The sequence below is a fragment of the Schistocerca americana genome, chromosome 5 (genome assembly GCF_021461395.2).
Source record: "Schistocerca americana isolate TAMUIC-IGC-003095 chromosome 5, iqSchAmer2.1, whole genome shotgun sequence".
Classification (NCBI taxonomy): Eukaryota; Metazoa; Arthropoda; class Insecta; order Orthoptera; family Acrididae; genus Schistocerca; species Schistocerca americana.
The window spans coordinates 188,371,630-188,392,849 of record NC_060123.1 but is presented as its reverse complement, the minus strand read 5'-3'; the positions used below and the strand labels follow the sequence as shown (position 1 = coordinate 188,392,849).

General features: G+C 43.5%; 1 protein-coding gene across 4 annotated transcripts in view; it reads left to right on the top strand.

Moving 5' to 3' along the window:
- Positions 1-21,220, top strand: part of LOC124615314 (TBC1 domain family member 31) — a 282,280-nt gene that overhangs the window by 188,795 nt on the left and 72,265 nt on the right. For all 4 annotated transcript variants that reach the window (XM_047143109.1, XM_047143107.1, XM_047143108.1 and 1 more), the window contains exons 14-15: positions 9,601-9,780; positions 12,431-12,569. In XM_047143109.1, the coding sequence (XP_046999065.1) occupies positions 9,601-9,780; positions 12,431-12,569 (319 nt within the window). The remainder of the gene's footprint in view (positions 1-9,600; positions 9,781-12,430; positions 12,570-21,220) is intronic.

The following is a 21,220-nucleotide window of genomic DNA, read 5'->3' as shown; positions in this document are numbered from 1 at the left end:
AACATTCCCATCAAAAAGTCATGTTTCACAGTTCTCCAATGTCCATCAACCTTATGTCTCATTGATCATATCTGAGCAACTTCACACAAGTCTCTTGTGATGATTTGACAACAGGACATGTTTTTACCTCAGGAAACAATAAAAGCACAGTCTGATTTATCTCTGATACTTTTATGTTTCACCATGTCTCAGTTTTTGTTCCAACATTCCCAAGCAAAATGTCCACTCTTTTTGGAGTAAAGATACTCAACAGTATATTGTGTTTTTGGCTCTTTAGAACTGTTACTTTTATCAGTTTGAAATGTTTTATCCTTTTGCTTACTGATCGCTCGTGCTACAAACACACCAGCTTATTCATCATCTATGTTTAGTTGGGATTCTCCTCTGATGAGACATTCCATTAACATTTATACATCTTGTTGTCCAGTTGGCATGCTCTTCCATGCTGTTTTAATCGTGTTGTAATTTGATGGCAATGATGCAAGGATTTTTGCTATCTCCTACATGCTTGTTCAATTCCGTAGTTGCAGTGCCAGATTTTCATCTTAAACTCACGATCCCTACAGTGGAAACACTTTTTCACCACCAACCCTACCAATCAGACTCAACCAAAGACCAATGTTGAACCCTGCCTAACTCAGTTCACTCCTCCATCCAACTATGATCCACCCCCACTGCCTTCAAACCACCCTCTGTTAACTTTCCAGAACTTCTTAGCCTCGAATCTTGCCTCACCATCATTCCCCAAGTCCCTCAACATGAAAACTAACCTTACATCCGCAAAAAGAATCACAGTCCACCATCTAAAAACTGATCCCGACCTCATAATCCTACCTGCAGATAAAGGCTCCACCACTGTGGTTGAACCACAAGGTCTACCTGGCAGAAGGACTCTGCCATCAGTCAGATGCATCCACCTACAAACCTTGCTACAGTGACCCCATTCCAAAAATCCAGCAGGATCTCCAGTCACTCCTCAAATCCTTAGGGTCATACTAGAACCTCTATCCAGAATCCACCTCTCTACTCACCCATACCACTCCCCGCATCCTACCTTCTACATGCTTCCTAAAGTCCATAAACCCCCTAACCATTCAGGATGCCCCATTGCGGCCGATTACTCTGCCCCCACTGAGTGAATTTCTGCTCTCGTAGACCAACACCTTCAACTTATTACCCGGAACCTATCCTCCTATATAAAAAATAACAACCATTTCCTCCACTGGGTTTCCACAGTTCCTGTCCCTTTACCACATGGTGCCCTGCTTGTCACTGTTGATGCCACTCCCTTTACACTAAAATCCCTAATGCCGATGGCCTTAACCCTATTAAAAACTACCTTTCCCAACGCCTGACGGATTCCAAATCAACAACCTCCTTCCTAGACGCCATGACCAACTATGTCCTCACTCACAATTAATTCTTCTTTGAAGGCATTACCTACAAACAAATCTGAGGTATGGCTACAGGCACCTGCATGGCATCATCCTATGCCAACCTATTCATGGGCCATCTAGAGGAATCCTTCCTGAACACCCAGAATCCTAAACCTCTAACCTGGTTCATATTCATTGATGACATCTTTGCCAATCTGTATTGAGGGTAAGGACACCCTATCCAGATTCCTCCAGAGCCTCAACAACGTCTCCCTCATTTACTTCACCTGGTCCTACTCAACCCAACAAGCCACCTTCCTCAATGTTGACCTCCACCCCAAAGACGGCTACATCAATACCTCTGTCCATATCAAACCTACTAACCACCAGCAATACCTCCACTTCGACAGCTGCCACCCATTCCATACCAAGAAGTCCCTTCCATACAGCCTAGCCACCCATGATTGTCGCACCTGCAGTGATGAGCGGGTCTCAATTAGCCCTTCACAGACTTAATTATTCTCCCAACCTTGTACAAAAACAAATCTCCTGTGCCTTGTCTTTCCAGTCTCCTACCACCTTCCAAAGTCCCACCGTCTGGCCACAGAGGAGCATTCCCCTCTTAACTCAGTACCATCCAGGACTGGAGCAACTGAATTGCATTCTCTGACAGGGTTTCGACTACCTCTCGTCGTGCCCTGAAATGAGAAATGTCCTGCCCACTATACTTCTCACCCCTCCCACAGTGGTAATCCGCTGTCCACCGAACCTACACAATACACTCATCGATCTTTACACAACCCCTGCTCCCAACCCCTTACCTCATGGCTCATACCCCTGTAATAGACTTATATACAAGACCTGCCCCATACATCCTCCCACCACCACCTCTTACTCCAGTCCGATCACAAACATCACCCATCCCATCAAAGGCAGGGCTACATGTGCAACCAATCTTGTGATCTACAAGTCACACTGCAACCACTGTGCTGCATTCTATGTGGGCATGCCAACCAAAAACCTTTCTGTCCACAAGAATGGTCACCAACAAACTGTGGCCAAGAAACAAGTGGACCACCAGGTTGATGAGCACGCTGCCAAACGTGACATCCTTCATTTCAATGACTACTTCACAACCAGTGTCACATGTATCCTTCCCAGCAACACCAGCTTTTCTGAATTGCACAGGTGGGAACTTTCCCTACAATATATCCTCTGTTCCCATAACCCTCCTGGCCTCAACCTTCGTCAGTCATTGTCCTCACCCACCCAACCTCTCAGTTCCCGTTCCAGCACATATGGCCCTCATTCAGCTATTGCACCCAGTCTTTTTACTTCTCCCCTTTTTCCCTACCCCATCTCCCCACCTCTCCCTGCCCTCTGTCGAACCTCCCAACTAAACATAAATGCCCTACCCTCTCCACCTTGTCCCTACGTGCTCCCTAGCAGCACGACACTGTCTGCCACACCTATCCTAATACCCTTCCCCCACCCCACCACTGGCACCTCCTTACTCCCACCCAGTTGCCTCTCCCATCATGCACTGGTGATGCTGCTCGCAGTGTGGCTACAGTTTCCTTAGACGGCAGTCGTGAGTGTGTGAGTTGCGTTTGCGCTCGTGTGCATATGTGCTTGTGTGTGGTCTATTTTTGATGAAGGCCTTAAAGGCCGAAAGCTTTATTTTTGTTGTGCCTATCTGCAACTCAGCATCTCCACTATATGGTGAGTGGCAACTTTCCTTTCCATAATATTATTTCATTCCCATTCATCTGATATTTCTGAAATTGCTGAGTTAAGGTTAACATATGCGCTTCTGGTTGTTGCTTGCATATGAAATGAAATTCTACATTCCATGTGCTCTCTCATAAAGTAATACATTTTACCTTTGATTGTTGTCTGTCAGTAAATAAACTTCGCATTTTCTCTTACCCATGCTTTCATGCCTACATCATTGTCTTTACTATGTTGAATTGGTCACATCATCAAAAATTTCATAAACCTTGAGAAGTACTGTATTGTAGAATTTCCAGGACACCATAATTCTTCACATATAATTTCATGATATCCTTCACAGAAATTTCTTCTACCATTTTAGATTACCTTTTTTCCCCAAGCAGATCACTATTGAAATAATAACAAAACGTAACAGTTGACAGTGTTTTTCTGAGTAACTTCTCATTGTACAACTTATCTAATTCTGGAATGAGATTTTCACTCTGCAGCGGAGTGTGTGCTGATATGAAACTTCATGGCAGATTAAAACTGTGTGCCGGACCGAGACTCAAACTCGGGACCTTTTCCTTTCATGGGCAAGTGCTCTACCAACTGAGGAGGAGAGCTTCTGTGAAGTTTGGAAGGTAGGAGACCTGTGAGGACAAGGCGTGAGACATGCTTGGGTAGCTCAGTTGGTAGAGCAGTTGCCCATGAAAGGCAAAGGTCAGAGTTCGAGTCTCGTTTGTCTAATTCTCTCAGGCAAACTGCATGATGCCTGGGCCCAAAACCTGATGAAGTATTTAAAAATTTGCCAAGACAAACAATGTTTTTGTATCAAGTAAATTACTAATTTATTTAATGTAAGTAGTGTTCTTTACAGTGACTGGCTTAAGACTAAGAACACACATAATGCTGATGAATACACGGTAAATGCTTGCACATCTTTATGCTTTAGCACACTATAACTAAATGCAAGCACACAGAGCTTTCTGAGCAGAGAAAGGTTTTAAATATTCCAGTAACTCTTCAACTTTTTCTGTTCTGTGTGGCCACACAACAAACTTGTTGGCCATGTACCAACAGAAACACATTGGTTTCAACTACAACCTTTGCATCAAAGTTTTACATGTATAGGTTCACCCCAATGGTGAATAATGGACTACCCATTGCCACAGCATCATATTTTACATTGAACAGGAAGTAGGTGGATTTCAGGAAATACATAAAGTGTTTCGTGAAACATTCCTCAAACTTTTTTGCAATTAGTTCCAAGGATTCAGAAAATGGGACTCTTGTAACTCGGCAGAATGCCTGCAGTGTCGGTTAGACCGTCAGCAAGAGCACACTGCTAGTTCCTGCTACTAATAAAGCGAGTACATCATTCGTTTGTTGCATATTTTTACGAACTTCAAACAGGAGTGACTTATTTTCAGTTATGTGTGTAGTTACTAGTTTATTTTTGTAATTTCTTGCGTGTTAAAGTGCTTACTAGGCACAACCTTTTATTTCAGTAACAGTGTAGTGTACAGTACCGCCGTTGCTATCGACCATTGTATCAACTCTCGTATCGTGCAGGCTTTTGTTTGTTTGGTTAGAACAGCTCAGTGTCAGTTAGAGCCGGCCGGGGTGGCCGTGCGGCTCTAGGCGCTTCAGTTTGGAACCGCGTGACCACTACGGTCGCAGGTTCGAATCCTGCCTCGGGCATGGATGTATGTGATGTCCTTAGGTTAGTTAGGCTTAAGTAGTTCTAAGTTCTAGGGGACTGATGACCACAGATGCTAAGTCCCATAGTGCTCAGAGCCATTTGAACCATTTGTCAGGAGCGATTGCAGTAATGGATAGGAAATACAGCTTGAGGTTGCTATCAAGGGGCGTCACTGTGGGGGATCGGATGCGAGGGACATCAAGCACATCCCACGTGTCCTCTGATTGGTCCCTTGTTGTGACCTCCCCAGGTACTGCCTCCACTGTGGTCGAGTGGGAGATCATTCCAAAGTCGGGCAGGCAGTGAAAAACTTTCCGAGGGGCCGATCGTAGGGCCTCCCCGGTTTGTTTGACGAACAGGTTTCGGGGGTTATCTGTGGCTGACGATGTCTCTGAGCCGGATGCAGTCGTCCACCCTGTTCCAGAGGAAGCTTCTCGGCCCACCAGGTCTGGGCATTCACAGGAGGTGGGTTTGCTGGTAGTTGGGAGCTCCAACATTAGGCGCGTAATGGGGCCCCTTAGGAACATGGCTGCCAAAGAGGGGAAGGAAGTCAGTGTGCACTCCGTGTGCATTCCGGAGGGAGTCATTACGGATGTGGAAAGGGTGCTTCCGGATGCCATGAAGAGTACAGTACAGGGTGCAGCCAACTGCAGGTGGTGGCTCATGTCGGTACTAGTGACATGTGTCGCTTTGGATCGGAGCAGGTTCTGTCTGGTTTCGGGCAGCTAGTGGAAATGGTAAAGACTGGCAGTCTTGCTTCTGAGATTAAGGCAGAGCTCACCATCTGCAGCATCGTTGATAGAACCGACTGTGGTCCTTTGGTGCAGCTGAGTGGAGAGTCTGAATCAGAGGCTCAGGTGGTTCTGTGACCATGTAGGCTGCAGATTCCTTGACTTGCGCCATCGGGTGGTGGGTTTCCGGGTTCCACTTAATAGGTCAGGAGTCCACTACACACAGGAGGCAGGTAGCAGGAGCTGTGTGGAAGGGACTGGGCAGATTTTTAGGTTAAAGGATCTCAGGGAACCACAGAAGGGGCGTCCATCTAAAAGTGGGTGGGTAAAACACAGTAAGGTAGTTGTAGAAACGATTGGTATTGTAGTTGTAAATTGTCGTAGCTGTGTTGGGAAAGAATCAGAGCTCCAAGCCCTAGTAGAAAGCATTGAAGCAACTGCCAAGATGAGAAACATAGAAGTAGATATCTTTGGTGTAACAAAGCAGCTTAAATCATTTAATAAAGGCAAGGCCTCCAGTCCAGATTGTATACCCGTCAGGTTCCTCTCAGAATATGCTGATAAAATAGCTCCATATTTAGCAATTATATACAACCACTCACTCACAGAAAAGTCCGTACCTAAAGACTGGAAAATTGCTAAAGTCACACCAATACCCAAAAAGGGAAGTAGGAGTAATCTGCTGAATTACAGGACTATATCACTAACGTCAATTTGCAGTAGGGACAGAGAGCTGGCTAAAGCTGGAAATAAGTGCAGCCGAATTTGTTTCAAACAATCTAACAGTGTTCAGAAAGGATAGATTAAATACAGTTGATGGTGGAGTATTTATTGCTGTGAGAGGTAGTTTGCCTTTTAGCGAAATTGAAGTCGATAGTTCATGCGAAATAGTATGGGTAGTGGTTAAACCTGACAATTGGATTAAACTATTAATTGGATCGTTTTACCAACCCCCCCAACTGAGAAGATATATTTGCTGAACAATTCAAAGAAAACGTGACTCTCATTTCAAATAAATACCCCACTCATACAATTATAGTCAGTGGTGACTTCAATCTACCCTCGGTATGCTGGAAAAATTATATGTTTAAAGCCAGCGGCAGGCATATAACATGATCCAAAATTGTACTGAATGCTTTCTCAGAAAATTATTTTGAACAATTAGTTCATGAGCCCAGTCGAAGTGTAAATGGTTGCGAAAGCATACTTGACCTTTTAGCAACAAATAATCCTGAACAAATAGTGAGTATTGTGACGAATACAGGGATTAGTGACCTCAAGGAAGTTGCTGCTAGGCTGAATAACGTAACACCTACAACCATCAAAAAGAAATGCAAAGCATTTCTCTTTAAAAATAGCTGATAAAAATGCTCTTAACACCTTTTTAAGAGACAGTCTTCATTCCTTCCAATCTGATCATGTAAGTGTAGAAAAGTTGTGGAATGTTTTCAAACATCGACAACAATTGAGAGATATATACCACATAAATTAATAAGTGATGGTACTGATCCCCCATGGTACACAAAACGAGTCAGATAGTTGTTGCAGAAGCAACGAAAAAAGCTTGCTAAATTTAAAAGAACGCAAAATCCCCAAGATTGGCAAAGTTTTACAGAAGTTCGAAATATAGCACTTACTTCAATGCGAGATGCTTTTAGTAATTTCCACAATGAAATTCTGTCTCGAAATCTGGCAGAAACCCCAAAGAAATTCTGGTCATACATAAAGCACACCAGTGGCAAGACACAATCAATACCTTCACTGCGCGATGACAACGGTGAAGTCACTGATGACAGTGCCACTAAAGCGGAGTTATTAAACTCGGTTTGCCGAAACTCTTTCATCAAAGAAGACGAAATAAATATTCCTGAATTCCAATCCAGAGCAACTGCCAAGATGAGAAACATAGAAGTAGATATCTTTGGTGTAACAAAGCAGCTTAAATCATTTAATAAAGGCAAGGCCTCCGGTCCAGATTGTATACCCGTCAGGTTCTTCTCAGAATATGCTGATAAAATAGCGCCATATTTAGCAATTACATACAACCACTCACTCACAGAAAAGTCCGTACCTAAAGACTGGAAAATTGCTAAAGTCACACCAATACCCAAAAAGGGAAGTAGGAGTAATCTGCTGAATTACAGGACTATATCACTAACGTCAATTTGCAGTAGGATTTTGGAACATATACTGTATTTGAACATCATGAAGTACCTCGAAGAAAACGATTTATTGACACATAGTCAGCACGGATTCAGAAAATATCATTCTTGTGAAACACAACTAGCTCTTTATACTCAGGAAGTAATAAGTTCTATCGAAAGGGGATGTCAAATTGATTCTATATTTTTAGATTTACAGAAGGCTTTAGACACCGTTCCTCACAAGCATCTTCTAACCAAACTGCGTGCCTATGGAGTATCGCCTCAGTTGTGAGACTGTGAGACTGGATTCGTGATTTCCTGTCAGAAAGGTCACAGTTCGTAGTAGTAGACAGAAAGTCATCAAGTAACACAGAAGTAATATCCGGCATTCCCCAAGGAAGTGTTATAGGCCCTTTATTGTTCCTGATCTATATTAATGACATAGGAGCCTTCTTAGATTGTTTGCAAATGATGCTGTCATTTGTAAAGTCATCAGATGATCAAAACAACTTAAATGATTTAGATATCTGTAGAGTGCGAAAAGTGGCAATTGACCCTGAATAAAGAAAAGTGTAAAGTTATTCACATGAGTACTAAAAGAAATCAGCTAAATTTCAATTACACAATAAGTCACACAAATCTGAAGGCTGTAAATTCAACTAAATACTTACGGATTACATTTACAAATAACCTAAATTGGAACGATCGCATAGATAATATTGTGGGTAGCGCAAACCAAAGACTTTGATTCATTGGCAGAACACTTAGAAAGTGCAACAGGTCTCTTTAGTAGACTGCTTACACCACACTTGTCCACCCTATTCTGGAGTATTGCTGTGCGGTGTGGGATCCGCATCAGGTGGGACTGACAGATGACATCGAAAAATTACAAGGAAGGGCAACTCATTTTGTATTACAAAATATGGGAGATAGTGTCACAGGCAAGATACGTGAATTGGATTGGCAATCATTAAAACAAAGGCGTTTTTCGTTGCGATGGGGTCTTCTCATGAAATTTCAATCACCAGTTTTCTCCTCTGTTTGTGAAAACAGTGTTGCCACCCACCTACATAGGTAGAAATAACCATCACGATAAAATAAGAGAAATCAGGGCTCGCACAGAAAAATTTAAGTGTTCGTTTTTCCCGCGCGCTGTTCGAGAGTGGAATGGTAGAGAGACAGCTTGAAGGTGGTTCATTGAACCCTCTGCCAGGCACTGTATTGTGAATAGCAGAGTAATCACGTAGATGTAGATGAAGCACACCTTTAAAGGCAAAGCCTTGCTATTGGAAGACCTTTCCAAACTAATCTCTACTGTACTGCCATATGTTATATGAAAAACACACTTAATTCAGCTGTCTTTCTGGTCTCCCCAGGGCAATTAACTATTATTATTATTAATCATGTGGCTCAATGACATGGTGCAAGTTTTTTCTAACAGGATGCTACTTCAGTGACTCGCATGTCCCATTAACTATTATGAGTCTGAGGAAATCTTTCTAAAATATTTTATTTTGGTTGTATTATATATAAATTGATTTGAAACTCGGAGACAAAAGACCAAGATGATGACCAAGACTCGGTTACAATGATATGGTGAAGTCTGACATTGATCACAGAGGATAGCATCAAAGAGGAAGGGAAGTTTGACCATAATTTGTGGAGAATTTCATTCACCGATCCATCAAATATGATGAATGACGTAGGATGTGGTGGTGGTGGTGGTGGTGGTGGTGGTGGTATGATGTATTATGTATTATATACAGCCAAAATAAAATATTTCCAACACACATTATTTATGGAAGATCTAACAGTTATTTTGCAATTTTGCAGTCCTATCTCAATAACTCTCTTGGAGTTGTGGAGTACTAATTGATGTTAATACAGGAACTGAGTGTTACCATGTTTTTTATGTGATGCCTCTGTTACAGTTTTTCTATCGCAACCAGAATCCAATTGATATGAAACGCTTCATATCTAAAGTATACTACTTATTGGAAACTACAAGCAGTGATGTACATCCAAGAAAGTACCTAGCTGCATTTTCTCCAGTTACAAAAGATGTGTATCCTGTATATAAACTATACCCTACATTGATTGTTGACTACAAGGTTAGTTACTATGACCCATTACCATTTCTGTAGATACTGAAGTTCTGAATCTTTAGCTTGTGATTTGCTCGTTAATCAGATCTGATTTTTGAGCTTATTATAATTATTATTACTAAAACAAATAATTATTACTAGGGAAGTGCGTACTGCTTACCCCTCCCATGTCTGTGTTTTGTTTTGTTTTTGGATTTGACACTTATTAACAGTAAACTAAAAACTATGACTAGTGTATCGATTGGAGCTAAATGCATGGGACATACCTTTTTGGAAATTGTTAGGGGAGTCATTATTCTGATATCCACTGTGCCAAGAGTGTGCCAAAAACACCAAATTTCAGACATTGCCTCTCAACATGGACAAACCAGTGGCCAATGACCTTCACTTAGTAACCGAGATCAGCGGCATTCCCATACAGCTGTCAGTGCTAAAGCAACCAATACTGTGTGAAATAACAGCAGAAATCAATGTGGGATGCGTGATAAACAGTATGGGCAAAATTTGGCAATAATGGACTATGGCAGCAGACAACCAACACAAGTGCCTTTGCTAACAGCACGGCCTGCAGTGCCCTTTCTGGGCGCGTGACCATATTGGTTGGTTTCTAGACTACTGGAATTCCGTGACCTGGTCAGAAGAGTTCCAGTTTCAATTATTAAGAGCTGATGGGAGGATTTGAGTGTCTCGCAAGCACCATGAAGCCATGGACCCAAGTTGTCAACAAGGCACTGTTCAAGCTAGTGGTGACTTCATAAAGGGGTGGACTGTGTTTATTCTGAATGGACTGAGTCCTCTTGTCCGACAGAACCGATAATTAACTGGAAATGATTATGTTCGGTTACTTAGAGATCCTTTGCAGCCATTCGTGGCCTTCAAGTTCCCAAACAGTGATGGAATTTTTACGGATCACATTGCGCCTTGTCACTCGGCCACATTTGTTTGCAATTGGTTTGAAGAACATTCTGGACAATTGAAACGAATGAGTTGGCCACCCGCGTCACCCAACATGAAACTATTTGAACATTTATAGGATGTGATCGAGAGGTTGGTTCATGCACAGAATCCTGCAGCGGTTACACTTTCACAATTGTGGATGGCTGTAGAGGCAGCATGACTCAGTATTTCTGCAGGTGACTGTCCTCAAAGAATTCTTTAGTAGGAGGGACATACTTTTCCACCAGGCAGATATAGAGTAATCTTTTCAGTGACCATATCTCCTTGTTCAGTATATTACTGTCTTCTATTTTATTGTAAATTTTTAACTGGATGTGCTCTTGTGTTTGGGCATAGAGTTTTAAACAATGTGTTTGGAGTTTAAAATTTTCTCTGTGGTGAGTGCTATCGTTTTGGTTGAAACGGAGAAAGTTATGTATATGTTGATTTTTATGTAAAAAGGGAAAGAGTAGACAGTATTTTTAGATTTTCTAATACTGGTTGACATGATCCCTGTTGTTTGGCAACATTCATGTCCCTAAATTAATTTTTATATATATATATGTTATTTCTCTCTCTCTCTCTCTCTACTCCTAGGAGTCTTATAGTCTTATGACATAATGAATAATTGACTCAAATTAATATCTGACTCAAAGCAAGAGTGGTAGACTACCTTTCTGTTGTCTGTGCTTGTGGCAGTTGATAAAATATACATTGCAAAAGCTAGGTTGGCCTGTATGTATCTTCAGGAGGTTAAATTGTTGCACTGCTGATAAATACATTAAAAATAGCAACAACTATATCCAGGTTTTGAAACAGCCAGTTCTTTCCTCAGGAAACTAATAGCTGCAAAAGCTAAATATAGCTTTTTCCATATCTACTGGCAGTAGAGTAATTCTACCAACCAAACATAAGTACTGGCCAGCCATTCGGTCTGATTGAAATTATGGCTACTGTGATTTAAGATGAGAGGCAGAACTTATGTTTGGACATCAAAAAGACATGGTTGGGCCTAGAATGCTGTGCTAAAATTTGCTACATTGTGATGACTTTGGAGAAAATGAGAATATTTGTATCACAAATTTTGCAACACGTGAGAGTATCTGACTGGTGCTGGTCACATCTGTGATGCAGTGGGTATAGAAGAAAAGAAACCATACATATTAGGTTCTGAACTGTGACTGTGTAAACACTGTGAAACTTACCTGTTTCCGTTATCTGTATTTAAAAATCTGTATTTAACCTCAAAACGATGGAGACACGTTATGATACCTGAAGAAAATTCATCATCAGCCATTCTACATCCACTACTGGAGAAAAATCTCCTCCAGAATTTTTCAGGCATTGAGGTCTCCAATTATACGCACCTATGTTGCTCCATGTCTTCTAATGCCATTTACCCATCTTCCATTAGGTAGTTTGCTTCATCTTTTCAAAGAAGACAGATAGTCCTTGTACATTTATTGTAATGTTCTCTTGGATTTCTGTCTCCCATATCAAAACATCACATTTGCACCATTAGTATTGCTGTTGACAATGCCCCCTCCCTCCTCCTTGTGGGTTGTCCTCTTGTCCCAATAATCAGAAAAGGGTTTCGAGATATTTATGTTATCTTTTGTTATTCCAAAAAGTAAACTTATTATAATGTTAAGTTTTCATAGTTATATTTTTAACATTATCAGATATTTTATTTTACCTTTTGTTAAAACTTGACAAACAGGCTCAGCAAATGGATCAGATAAGAAAAGAAAAAGAAGAACTGAAACAAAAAGAAGAGGCATTACTGAAATCAATATCTGCTCAGGAAAAGAAGAGAAATGAAGAAAAGCGCACAGAGGCCGAGAAGGCTCGCTTGCAAAGTAAGGCAGATATGCATGTCACAATTTTCTTTCATTATTATTAAAAAATAGTAAAAATGAAATAATCAAAAGTCATAAAAAAGTAGTAGTTTTGTTAGATAACTTCAGAGAATCACTTTAGATTAAGTTATGAAGAATAGTCATGAACTTTATTTGATGATCACAGGGGAACACTGCTGTCTGAGAGCTTCTGACTGCTGGCTGGGTATTCTGATTCAGGTTTTCTGTAGCTAAAAGTGGTAAAAAATATTCTGTTTCAGGTTTTCTGTAGCTAAAAGTAGTAAAAAACAGTCTCAATTGCACAGTCATTTATTATAAATATGCCCAGTTACAGCCTCTAATAGTAGGCTATCTTCAGATAATGCACCATCTGGCTGATGATGATGATGATGATGATGATGATGATGCTTGGAATAACTGTGCTGACGCATCACAAAGCAGTGTGAGGAGTTTTGCTTAATGATGGCGGCATCCTCCTGGGTAAAATATTCCTAATTTAAAATCTCCAACATTCGGATCTGTAGACGGCATCTACTCAGGAGGATGATGCCATCAGGCAAACAAAACTGGTGTTTCACAGGCCAGAGGTGTGGGATGTTAGATCCTTTAATTGGGTAGGTAGGTTAGACAATTTACAAAGGGAAATGGATAGGTCTGTGGGAAGTAAAGAGCAGTGGCAGGAGGAACAGAACTTTTGGTCGAGTGAGTGCAGAATTATAAATACAAAATCAACAGGAGTAATGCATACATAGATCTAATAATGGATAAAAAAAATAGAAATGTGGGTAAATTGAGGAATGGCAAAACAGATAGGAAACCCAACACCCGTAATGGTAGTACAAATTATATACTACTAACTTCACAGATGGTAAAGTAAAGAGATTCAAATAATGTATGATGAGATAAAATAAATTATTCAAATAGATAAGGGAGAAGAAAATTTAACTGTGATGGTGAAATGAAATTTGATGGTAGGAAAAGGAAAAGAAGGAAAAGTTGTAGGAGAACGTGGGCTGAGACAAATAATGAAGCAATGTGCTAAAATTTTGTGCAGAGCATAATTTAATCATTGCTAACACATGATTTAAGACACATAAAAGATGGTTGTGTGTATTGAAGAGATCTGGAGACACTGAAATGTTTCAGATAGATTATATAAAGCTAACAAAGAGATTCTGAAACCAGATTCTTCCAGGGGCATATTCACACACTGACCATAATTTATTGGTTAGGAATTGCAGTCTGAAATGTCTCGTCAGTGTGAGAGATTTCTCACAGATGAAGAAGTGTCAGCTATAATGAATGAAGCAAGTGAAGATGATGAAAGTGATTCAGAAGAAGATGATACAGTTGTGACATACGACAGTGACATAACAATTGGAAATTAGTAAAGTTCACGGAGTTCATCCTCTGATGAACAGCATGCAGCTGCTTCTAGCATCATTGTTACAGCAAAAAGTGGTAGGGAATATATTACTGCGCCTCCAAGGCAAGTACACAGGTCAGTACAAAATATAGTGAATTTTCGTGAAGGTTCAGAATCTTTCAAAATGTTTATAACTCCTGAAATAACGAAGATTATCGTGGACTATACAAACCAAGAAACTCATAATAATAACTTAACACTTACCACCATAGAAGAAATGTACGCCTTTGGCATTTTGGTACTCATGGGCACAAACAATGACACTAGAGTGCCACTTGTGGACTTATGGAGGAAAGTACTAGGAAAGAATATCTATGTAGCTACGATGAGCTGTATTCGATGTGGACAACTTCTGTCTATGATTAGATTTGATGATAAAGAAACAAGAACTGAAAGACAAAAGCTGGATAAGTTTTGCCCCTTCGTGAAGTTTTCAACCAAATTGATGAAATGTTTGTGAAATACTACATACCAAGTGCAGATCTAATGGTTGATGAAATGCTCTCCCTATTTCGAGGAAGATGTCTCTTTAAGGTCTTTATGAAAGACAAGCCTGGGAAGTATGGCCTATTGATTAGGATGTTATCAGATGCACAGACCTGGTGTGTTCTAAAAATTGGGGTCTATGCAGGGATGGATGAGCGACCTGCAGAGGAATGGAGTGCAAAGGCAGTTGTTAGAGTCCTAGTGAATCCACTGGCAGGAAGTGGAAGAAATGTAACAATAGACTGTTGTTATACATCCATAGACCTAGCCAAGGAGCTTTACAGTGAAAAGTTAACTTTGGTGGGAACGTTGAAGAGTAACAGAAAACATATACCAGAACAGCTAAAGAAGACACAGGTTCGAGAGCTTTATTCCTCTAAGTTCTTATTCACAGATCTGAAAACAGGCAATGCACCAGTTACCTTGGTTTCAGACATCTCTAAACTGAAGCCTACTAAGAATCTCCTACTTCCTTCCACACAACATAATGATAACAAGGTGGATGAGTTGACAATGAAACCAAAGGGGGCATAGGCAGCATTGATCAAATGACACGACATCATTCACTAAAACGCGGGACGAAAAGGTGGCCATTCTCTCTCTTTTTCACCTTGGCAGATATTGCCTGTCTCAAAGCTGGAACAATTTTCATGATAAACAACCCAAACTGGAATAAGAAGAAGCATAATGTAAGAAGGCTGTATCTGCTAGAATTAGGTCAACAGCTCGTTAGGCCACGTGTGGAAGAGAGAGCAAAGAATATCATGGGGTTACAAAAGCCTGTCATCTCTGCAATGGAAAGTGTTCTAGGGAAAACACTGCCCAACATTACTGCAACTGTTCAATCTGTTGAATTGTATTCAAGAGGAGGGTGTCACATCTGTTTGAAGAGTAAAAACTCTAAAAAGGATAATGACAAGGTGACAAAAGTGTCTTATAGTCTGTTGCAGATTTCCAAGTATGTGTGTTCCAGTCATTCTGCAAAAACAATCATATTTAAAGGATGTGAAATTGAAAGTGAAAGTGAGTAAGAAGGAAAAAATTGTAATTTCTGACTTTGATTTTTTGTTTTCTTATTTGTGGTTTGCTGTTGTACGTTCTTTTATGATTTCTTAATATAAGTCTGATGTATATGAAAGTGTTAGTTTCATGATAAAAATTTAATAATATTTTTCATATTCATGACTTTATTTATTGTATTTGTATATGTTATGATGTTCCTGATAACTATGGAAAGTATGTTGGAACCTAGTAAAGAAATTCCTAGTTCATTAAATAATCAAAACAAAAGAAACAAACAAACAAAGTTTGGAAGGTAGGAGACGAGATACTGGCAGAAGTAAAGCTGTGAGTACCGGGTGTGAGTCGTGCTTCGGTAGCTCAGATGGTAGAATACTTGCCCGCGAAAGGCAAAGGCCCCGAGTTCGAGTCTGTCGGGCACACAGTTTTAATCTGCCAGGAAGTTTCAACAAACAAAATGTTAAAAAGTGAAAAGAATGTAAGGACAATTTTGCCCCCCCCCCTCCCCCCCCAGACATCCAGGTGACAGATCTGAGCTTAGTGGTGCTAGGGTTAAATTAATGTAGCCGACAGGTGCACAGTTGCGTTTCACAGTAGTTTACTTGCACTCTTCACAACCCTCCAACAATACACTGTCATATATAATAATAATAATAATAATAATAATAATAATAGCAGTGCACTGTTGTTTTATCTTTTCATAAGCCTCATTAATAGTTTGCAGGCAAACCTCCACCAGCTGCTACAATAGTCTACTATTGAACATGTACGAGCAGTAAAAACCTAACTACAAGATTCACAGTTCTTGAAGATTGGACAGGTACATATGGAGCAGATTGTTATAACCTTTAATCACTACTAAAGTGCGTGGAGATACAAAAGTAGAAACACTAGCGGATTACATGTTACTAACTCCGTATCTGTCATTCGACTGCCGGGCCGTGACATGCGGCCGGCGCCGTTCATAACCAGGTGGCGCTCCTGCGCTCGGCCGAGCTGCGGAGCGCTTCTATCGCCGTGTTCGCGTACTAACGTAGCGGCACTTTTGAATGTCGTGGCACTGTCACAACACTTTTCCCCCCTTGAAAAAAAAAACGCTCACTTTCGTGGAGACATGGACAGTGCGGAGACATCCATGGCCTCTTGGGAGGTCCCGAGAAGATCCCGCGGAGAAACACGAGAGTATGGTCGAAAATGTCCAGGACGGAAGCTGGCGCGTGGAACGTGCCTCCTGGACGAGATGATGGGTGAAAACTCCGGAGCAGCATCCATAGGTGTCGTGGACCTGGGGGTGTGCTCCAGCGAGATGGGTCCCGGAGAAGGCGGCGTCGCGACTGGGGCCGGTTCCGGCGTACTCGGAAGCGGTAGCGACGGCGGCGGCAGCAACACGCCCGGAAGATCGGCAGCAGCGACAGGACTGGCTTCTCGGGCTGGTGGAGACGAAAAAAAAGGCGGTGGTACCGGCGTGGCCACCACTCGTGGGCGCATCTGGTCGTAATGGCGAACAACCATGCCGTCGTCCGTACGTATTTCACAAAGCCGGCGGCCGCGAAGAGCCTGGACCACCCCTGGAATCCATTTAGGGCGAGATCCATACCCCCGTGCCCACACGTCGGCGCCCACCTGGTATTTTCCCGCACTAGGGGACACAGTACAAGGCCTGACAGGGTGAAGCAGATGCAGTAGGGTGCGCGGTTGGCGGCCATGCAAGAGTTCAGCAGGGCTGCGATCACCCAGAGGCGTGAAGCGATAAGAACTCAGAAATTGCAACAGAGCGTCATCTGTGGAAAAATCACTAAGGAATTTTTTCATTTGGCTTTTGAAAGTGCGGACAAGGCGCTCGACCTCCCCATTCGATTGCGGATGGAAGGGCGGTGCTGTAACATGATGAATCCCTTGTCCAGTACAAAAATCACGGAAGGCCTGCGAAGAGAACTGAGGGCCATTGTCCGTGACAATCGTGGATGGAAGACCTTCTAGCGCAAAGATTTTTGACAAAGCCAGCGTCGTCGCCGCAGTGGTGGGCGACGGACAGCGAACAGCAAACGGAAACTTCGAGAAGGCGTCAATCAACAGTAGCCAATAAGTGCCGAGGAAGGGGCCGGCAAAGTCAGCGTGCACCCGTTCCCACGGCTGCGCCGGATCAGGCCACGGAGAGGGCAGAGTACGAGGCGCAGCCAGTTGTTGAACACACTGATCACACGCAGCGACCATGTGGGCGATGTCCGAATCGATACCGGGCCAATAAACGTGCCTGCGGGCCAGGGAATTAGTCCGAGAAATCCCCCAATGGCCCCCATGCAATAGTTTGAGAACAGCTTTGCGAAGAGAGGCGGGCACCACAACCCGTGGAGATGCGCCATCCGTGGCCAGAAGAACAACACCCTCACGAACAGACAGACGAAGGCGCAAGGCATGGTAGTTGCGAAGGGGATCCGACGCCCGGCCCTTGGTCCTGTCCGGCCAACCACGCTGAACAAAACTGATCACCTGACGTAGGACCGGATCCCGCGCAGTAGCCGACGCGACCTGCGAACCTGTAAGTGGAAAACCCTCGACCGCACGACGTTCTTCCTCATCAATGTGGAAACAGAGGAGTTCATCGCGATCGAAAACCGGGTCGGGGCCCATCGGCAAACGCGACAACGCGTCAGCGTTGGCGTGCTGGGCCGTGGGGCGATAGTGAATCTCATAGTGAAAACGAGACAAGTATAAGGCCCAACGTTGCAGGCGGTGAGCTGCCTTATCCGGAAGCGACGCCGAGGGGCTGAACAGAGAGACCAGCGGCTTGTGGTCGGTGATGAGGTGAAACTTAGAACCATACAAAAAAACGCTGAACTTTTTCAGAGCATAAATGATAGCGAGCGCCTCCTTTTCTATTTGAGAGTAACGCCGTTGGGCATCGTTGAGGGTCTTGGAAGCGTAGGCGATGGGTCGTTCCGACCCATCCTCATACCGATGGGCGAGAACAGCCCCTAGGCCATACTGTGACGCGTCAGTCGCCAGAACCAAGTGCTGACCCGGACGGAATGTGGCAAGACAAGGCGCCGACTGCAAATGAGCCTTCAGGCGGACAAAAGCCTGCTCACACTCGGCGGTCCAACAGAAAGGAACGTTTGTGCGTAACAGCTGATGCAGAGGATGAGCCACCGCCGCCGCGGAGGGAATGAATTTGTGGTAATAAGCAACCTTGCCTAGAAACGCCTGAAGTTCTTTGACCGTAGACGGCCGGGGTAGAGCGGTAATGGCCGCAACGTGCTGTCGTAGAGGGCGTATACCCTCACGGGACAAGTGGAAACCAAGATACACAATGGAGGGTTGGAAGAACTGAGACTTGTCCAGATTGCACTTCAACCCTGCTGAATGCAGAACCCGAAACAGTGAACGCAAATTGCGAAGGTGCTCCTCAGTGGAGGCCCCCGTGACAACAATGTCATCCAGGTAGTTGATGCAGCCGGGAACGGAAGCCGTGAGCTGTTCCAAAAACTGCTGAAAAATGGCCGGCGCGCTAGCGACGCCAAATGGTAACCGCTGGTACTGATACAATCCACAAGAAGTGTTGATGACGAGAAATTCCTTGGAAGATGCATCCAACGGCAACTGATGGTACGCCTCTGATAAGTCAAGTTTGGAAAAGAACTGGCCCCCAGCGAGCTTGGTAAATAACTCCTCAGGACGGGGAAGAGGATAAGTGTCAATGAGGCTTTGAGCGTTGAGAGTGGCTTTAAAATCACCACACAATCACAGACTCCCGTTTGGTTTAGAAACCACCACGATTGGCGATGCCCATTCGCTGGAGGTAACAGGAAGGAGAATCCCCGAAGCTGTTAACCTGTCTATCTCAGCTTTGACAGGCGCACGCAACGCCATTGGAATAGGGCGTACCCAGAAAAACTTAGGGCGAGCCGTAGGTTTAAGAGTAATGTGGGCTTCAAACTCCTTGGCACGACCCAGACCAGCAGAGAACACGGACGAGAATTCAGAACACAAGCCATCCAGCTGTGGATACGGAATGTCCTCAGATATGAGGTGCACATCATCATCAATGGAAAACCCGAACAACTGGAAAGCATCATAACCGAACAGGTTTTCAGTGCCCGCATGATCCACCACATAAAACGTGAGGGGCCTAACAACAGACTTGTAGGCAGTGGAAGCATCAAACTGGTCAACAATAGGAATTTTCTGCTTATTATAAGTTCGTAGATTTCGCGTAACGGGAGACAAGGGAGGGGAGCCCAACTCCAAATACGTGCGAGAATTAATGAGAGTTACTGCAGAGCCAGTGTCCACTTGCATGCGAATGTCTTTATCCAGAACACGAACAGTAACAAACAACTTATTCGTTTGAGAAAGCACACAGTTAACATCCATGTCCGATGCCTCGTCCTCGTCGACAGGAACTTTAGGGGACTGACACACAGAAGCAATGTGGCCTCTTTTCCTACATGAATTACACGTGGCCCAACGTTTTGGACACGCGGCTCTGTCATGCTGTACGAAACAACGTGGACAAGAAGGAAGGGCGGAACGAACCTGCTTCTGTGGTTGCTGTTTTCGGTGCGAGCGTGGCGGCCCAACGCGACGTTGTTGACGCGAGTGCACCGCCGCCACATCGTCGTTTCCCTGTGAAACAGGCACATTGTCTGCGTCGAAAGTGGTCTGGACAGCGCCTACATCACACCACGCATCTATTTGCGCACCAGCAGCGTGAGACACTTCAAAGGATTGAGCGATGCTGAGAACTTCCGACAACGACGGGTTTGGCAATTGTAAGGCACGTTGCCGAACTTCTTTATCAGGAGCCAGCCGTAAAATAGCGTCCCGAACCATTGAATCAGTGTAAGACTCATGATGAGTGTCCGTGACAAACTGACATTTCCGACTCAGACCGTGGAGTTCCGCCGCCCAAGCCCGGTAAGATTGATGGGGCTGTTTACGACACCGGTAAAAAGCCACGCGGGCGGCAACGACATGGGTGTTTTTTCGGTAATAGTTAGACAATAAGTCACACATTTCTTGGAAGGACAGAGAGGCAGGTTCCCGCAGAGGGGCTAACTGAGATAGCAGCTGATAGATCCGTGGGAAAATCCAAGATAGAAATAACGACTTACACATAGGAGCGTCGACAACGCCGAAAGCCAAGAAGTGTTGCCACAAACGCTTCTCATAATCCTCCCAGTCTTCAGCGGCCTCGTCATAAGGAGGGAACGGAGGCGGAGAAGAGGAAGACAGACGATGAGTAAGCGACGTCGACAACGCCTGAATAGCAGCCGTCAGCTGTGTTTGTTGTTCAATAAGCGCTTGCATAAGCTGTTCCATGTCTGCCCCGACACGAACACACAAGTCCACAACGCAGGAAAAAAAATATCCGACCTCGTCGCCAAAAAGTGTTATAACCTTTAATCACTACTAAAGTGCGTGGAGATACAAAAGTAGAAACACTAGCGGATTACATGTTACTAACTCCGTATCTGTCATTCGACTGCCGGGCCGTGACATGCGGCCGGCGCCGTTCATAACCAGGTGGCGCTCCCGCGCTCGGCCGAGCTGCGGAGCGCCTCTATCGCCGTGTTCGCGTACTAACGTAGCGGCACTTTTGAATGTCGTGGCACTGTCACAACACAGATACTGTCATTGTTTTAACACATGGCCTAATTGTGTTTCACTTATTTCATGGATGCATTGTTGCTAACCTAACCAGTACAGGTTCCTCGTC